Consider the following 5,728-nt stretch of genomic DNA (forward strand, 5'->3'; position numbering starts at 1 on the left):
TTGTATGGCTTCTTTTTATAGAACTAGCTTTTGAAGACTCAACCCAACTAAGCCTTAATTTAAATCAAATTGGGGTTGGCTATGAACCCCTTCAACTAATTGGGGTGTTGAGTATTGTTTTCTGCCATACTGTAGATTCAGTCACCTCCCGGTTTAATAGTATTTCTTCACTATTTATACCCATGCTGTTTTATTCTCCCTCTACTTAATTTTCACTCCATCAAAATGAATTAAACATTCTTTTTAACATGTGCATTAATCAGTCTTATGCACATGGCCAAACCATTGTTATATACTATTTTGCGTATTAGTCATCTTTAAATTTGAATGGATGGCATCATTCTTTATCTTATATTTCCTAGTATTTCTGCTTATCCATCTTAGCTATCTAATTTCAACTACACTCATGTATGAATATTGTAAAATTTAGACCTCTTAACACAATATATTTAACCTAATATTAAGCCAAGTTGATTAACAAGTTTGTTAATTAAACCTAGGTTAAACCAATATGTGTAAAATAAATATAATGCAGAAAAATAAAGAACACAAGGATTTGATGACCTAGGAAAACTAAACTGGTAAAAAACCTGGGGAGGATTTAACCTAGTTATCCTCAAGGTAAAACAAATCTACTATGAAAGAATTGAAGTTTGTATAATAGAACTTAGACCACTAACATTCTATCACTATCTCGAGTAGAAAACTTACTACCACGACCACGTGATAGTTCCGAGTCCACAGACTACTTCTTTCCTTTGATCCACTGCAACCACAAGTTTTCCTACTTGTGACTTTGAGACTCCATTCAAAGATTTCAGATCTTCGTTAAATTCTTTTTATAGCAACTGAAGCGATCACAAAGCTCTTGACATCAATCTTGATTTTGATAACCTTAAGTGTGTATGAAGGTAAACACCTCTAGATTTTGATAACCTTAAGTGTGTATGAAGGTAAACACCTCTAGATCTCATAAGAGATTCAAATACACAACATATCAAAAGCCTCTAAAACGTAGCTAGCGTTTTTCTTTTTATATGAGAAGTAAAACATAAAACCCTACACGTCAAACGGGCTTGGGTTGAGTTGGAAATTCTGCAGAAAATTAATTCTTCACGATTCTCGATCGATGGAATCTAATTTTCGATCGATCGAGCCTTGCAGAATTTGCCCACTAATTTCTGCAATCACTCAATTCCATCTTTACAATAAAAAAAATATTTTAAGCGAGGCTAAACCTAGACTGTATGTTTTGATCATGATTTGCCAACACATTACATATTGAAGTTCTAATATATTAGTCCCTAAGGTCTTAGAACCTAAAAAATATATTACTTTTTAATTGTCCAACAATTTGTAGCATAGACCATAGTGAGTTTTATAGCAATCTTATAGCCATTCAGCTGATACAGTATCCCGATATACCTCTCTCTCATTCATCCTGTTCTTATTCAATGACCCACATCCTCCTCAGTCATCCCATCCTTACAAATTATTGAACCGAGATATTGAAATAGTCAGTCTTCTAACCAATTTAATCTTATAAGAAAATTTTAAAATAAAATACAATAATGGTTCATTTAGTAATCATTTAGATTAGAGTGTTTAAAGAGAGGTTGTACATTGATATAGTCTGCATCACTGTATCTAGTTCTGAAGGCCAGAGAAATGTGAAAAAGAGCACCTTGGTGTAAATGCCCTCAAGTGTTAAACTTACTATTGATGCATCTTGCAACTTCTGTATTTATACATTACTTTCCTATGCAATTTTTTGTTGTGTGTGAAGTTCTTAGTATCATGTTTTTGGAATTGATGCATTCGTGTCTTGGTAATTACCTATTGTTAGCGTTCTGGTGTTCATTCTGTTCATGTTTTTGTGTGTTGTCAACTTGTCATTGTTCTTTCTCTGTAACGTAATTAAATGGATATAGGATAGCTGATTCAGTGGGAGAAATTCTGAAAGGATTACGTTGTTACTTTGACAAAGCATTGCCAGCAATACTTCTATATAAAAGTGAGCGTCGACAATATAAAGAAGCTATTTCAGATGATGTCTCTCCTTCAATTGTATATGGTGCTGAACATCTATTGCGCCTCTTGGGTATGTTTATCCTTTATGCTAGAAGTCAATATTTGCTTAGGAAAATTTGTTGCTTTTTTTTTTTAATAAGTAAGAAAGATTTATTATTAAAAAAACTGCTAAATGCAAAGAAGCACAAAGCATATCAAAAAGTACAAAAAAAAGATGGAAAAGCAAAAACATAAAAGAAGCACTAATTACAAAGAAGGAGAGAGCTAAGGAATAAAAGGGATAAAATCACTAAATGTGAGTGTTTTAAATAGCAATAAGCATGATTTATTATATTTTAGGATAAAATCTCTTTTGTGAAGTTTGATTTGTAGGATGATTCTAGTTTTTTTACCTTAAATATATTAATGCTTAATTTTTTCATAACCAGCCATATCATAATTATGTAGAATGTGGAAGTTTCGACATTTATTAAACATGTTGGGGGCAATAGGGCTGGCTAAATGAGTAATTCTTCCTGCCATGCCCCTATCAAAATTGACTGGCTGGCAGAGTACTACTTCTATCAGGATAAGTTTTTTAAACAACTTTCTGGACTGTATATCTTCTACTAAAGCTCAACTTTATATATATATCAGGGGTTCTGTATATTTAAAATGATGCAGCACAGAATTATTAAAGGGAACTGAGAATAAACAAACGAATAGAAAAATAAAAATAAAAATAAATTACACACACCACCCCTGTGGAATACCCTTAAAACATGAAACTATATTATTCTTACCTATCAAAAAAAAAAAAAAAAGAAGAAACTATTCTATGGTTTATTTTGTAACACTTACCTCCCTTGTGGTTTGCTTTATGAGGCATTTCTGCTAATTTTAATGAAATTTGATGATATTGCCAGTGCTAACAACACCCATTGGAAAATGAACTTAGGAGACTACTAAAAATCCAATGAACTTAGGAAATTAAGTAAAATGCCAATAACTTAATAAACTAATATGACCTAAAATAAAATCCAATGGACCAATAGTAAAAATAAAATTGACTTCTAAAAATACATAAAACTACATTGAAATAAATTGTTTTTGTGCACCCTGCATCATAAAATATGCTAGGAGACTACTTATCAAAAAAAAAAAAAAAAATGCTAGGAGACCATGAGTTATGGAAAATGGAAATGACTGTTTACATATGTTAATCTATGCTAGTATATTTTCTGGTAGTCTATGGTAGCACAGTCCTAAAAATCCTTCCTATTGCCTTATTGTGACTGATTTTTATCAAAATTTTCTAATTCATTTAGTTTTGAGTGGTTTATGTGTAGATTTGTTTCTGATCTCAGTTTAAAACTATTTTTGTATCTAATGCTAAAACAAATAGGACGCGTGAAATGTTCGGTAGATTTACGCTTATTAGCTTAATCATGTGTTTGTGTAGTGAATTGCATCATTTGTTATGTTACAAGATCTTATATGATCGAAGTTTTAGCTGATCAATGTTTCTATGCAAGTTTTTAAATATATATTCTTACATGTTACAATGGAAATGATTGTTAACTACATATTCTTAAATTGATATTTATAACTGGTTTAATTTTGTAATGTGAGGAAGTAGCCTTGTTTGATAAATTTTTTCTTACTTATCAAAAAGAAGATATGGTGCCAGCCTAATCTAGGATATTTACTTTTAGACTTGTCTATTACTAAGTACAAAAGCTTGTCTATTGCTGATTTTAAATGTGTAGCTCGAGACATAAAAGATGTCAACTCATATGATATCAAATTGATTTTTTCTTCCTCAAAAATTAGTTAAAATTGGAAAAAGAAATATTGGCTGATGACTGATCTTCAAGATATACCTGTGAATGTTATATATTGATTTTGGACAACTAAGACATTTTGAATATTTATTATATTGCCTAACAAATATTGTTGTGCTTGTTGGATTTGCAGAGCAATTGATGACTGTAAATGTGGATTGCCACTGTGGCTGGACATGTGCTATTGTTTTTAATTGTGAATATTCCTAGACTAGAACTGCTTGATGTAGCATCTTTTGGCTTATGCATTTCCTTTTGGTGTTATAAAACCTGCTAGCCATCTTTACTTCATGTTTGTAATGTCATTCTTTTGGTATTTGCAGTTAAGTTGCTTGAGTTATTGTACTATGCCAAAATCGAAGAGGAGACATTGATGGAGCTGCAGCAAGTGTTAGTCGAGTTTCTCAAGTATAAGTTCTTATCACCACTCTAACATGTGTCCGTGAGAAAAGCACAATTGAGAGTATAAGAAGAATACAATCTTTATAATTGCATATGATGATTTATTCTACTTATAAAAAAATAAAAAAAACTGTGATGAATGGTGACATTTATGAAACAACTTGCACGCTTAATGTTGCTTACATTTTTTCTTGGAAGTTTGTGATGATTTGGCTGTCTGGAGCACTAAAAAGTGTTCATTTATATGTATCTAAAGTGTCTTTAGAGTGAAGTGCGTTACATTATTTAAACTTCTAGGTCTTTGTTTAGGGGAGAAAATTTTAGATAACTTGCCTCAAACATGTCATTTTAAGGAAATTTTCAAGAATGACATTCAATCATCATCATCATTATATTCATCTTGTGATTTAGGTTCTTACAGAAGCATCGGAGTGCATTTTTCCTCTCAACTTACCATGTACCAGAAGATATTGAAACCAGCACCAACAAATAAGATGTATTGGCAACAAATTGTGTACAGAATACTACAGAACTGGAGCTTTAGGTTGATGTATAATCATCTTCTAGATTTGATATTTTCCTGGATTCCAAAATTTGAGAAACCAGATGTCTGTGTTTCATGTCATTAGTTTTGAAACGTCTTTGTAAACGAGGGTACATTGCGGGGCAATGTATATGGGAGAAACATGCCAGATAGACACAGCCCTATAAAGGTCTGTCGTGTACCCCACAGTGGCGGCGCCACATATAGGTCAAGGTGGTCCCAGGACCACCCTGACCTGAATTCTTTTTTTATTTTTTTTATTTATATATATATATATATATATATATATATATATATAATAAAAAAAATTTATTTATCTACCTTTATCAAAAAAAATTAGGAACATCCTCAAAAAAAATTAGGAACACTCTCAAAAAATTTTATGCCAATAAAATTAAATTTTGGTAGATTATTTGTTATATTTTGGCTGGTGCCAGTTTTTAGAAGAAAAAAAGAAAAACTTTTAAACTAACAAACTCGTCAGCACAGCATGTCATTACTTGCGTCGAATGCTTAAAAAACAAATCCAGCTATTGCAAAGGTCGTCCTTTCTTCTTTTTCTTCCTTTTCTTCTTCTTTGCTTTGTCTCAGACATTCTGCTAGTCTACCTCTTCTTTCTTTTTTTACTCTAGTTTTTGCTTTGTCAAGTTTTTTCTTTAGTTTGTTTTTAGACTTTTAGCTTACTAACCCCACCCACGTGACAAAACTCAAAAAGCTAACAAAATATTTTGATTTCAAACTTATTTATTGAGTCTTGCCTCTTCCTAATATGATATACATATATACACTCTTATTGTACTATTTTTTGTTGTTGTTTTTTATTATTTAATTACATATTTATGTTTTAATATTCTAAAACAGTAATTGTTATGTAATAACTAAATGATTTGAGTGTCAAAAAAGAAAAACTAAATGATTTGTTTTATTT

At 31.1% G+C, this 5,728-nt stretch overlaps 1 protein-coding gene across 1 annotated transcript; it reads left to right on the top strand.

Annotated features, from left to right (window-relative positions):
- Window positions 1-1,797: 1,797 nt before the first annotated feature.
- On the top strand, window positions 1,798-4,749 carry LOC142621819 (protein MRG2-like). Its single transcript, XM_075795183.1, has 4 exons — window positions 1,798-1,841; window positions 1,932-2,101; window positions 4,178-4,244; window positions 4,668-4,749. Exons 1-4 carry the CDS (start codon window positions 1,798-1,800, stop codon window positions 4,747-4,749), a joined length of 363 nt encoding a protein of 120 aa, XP_075651298.1.
- Window positions 4,750-5,728: the final 979 nt, after the last annotated feature.

This window comes from Castanea sativa, chromosome 1, assembly GCF_040712315.1.
Source record: "Castanea sativa cultivar Marrone di Chiusa Pesio chromosome 1, ASM4071231v1".
Classification (NCBI taxonomy): domain Eukaryota; kingdom Viridiplantae; phylum Streptophyta; class Magnoliopsida; order Fagales; family Fagaceae; genus Castanea; species Castanea sativa.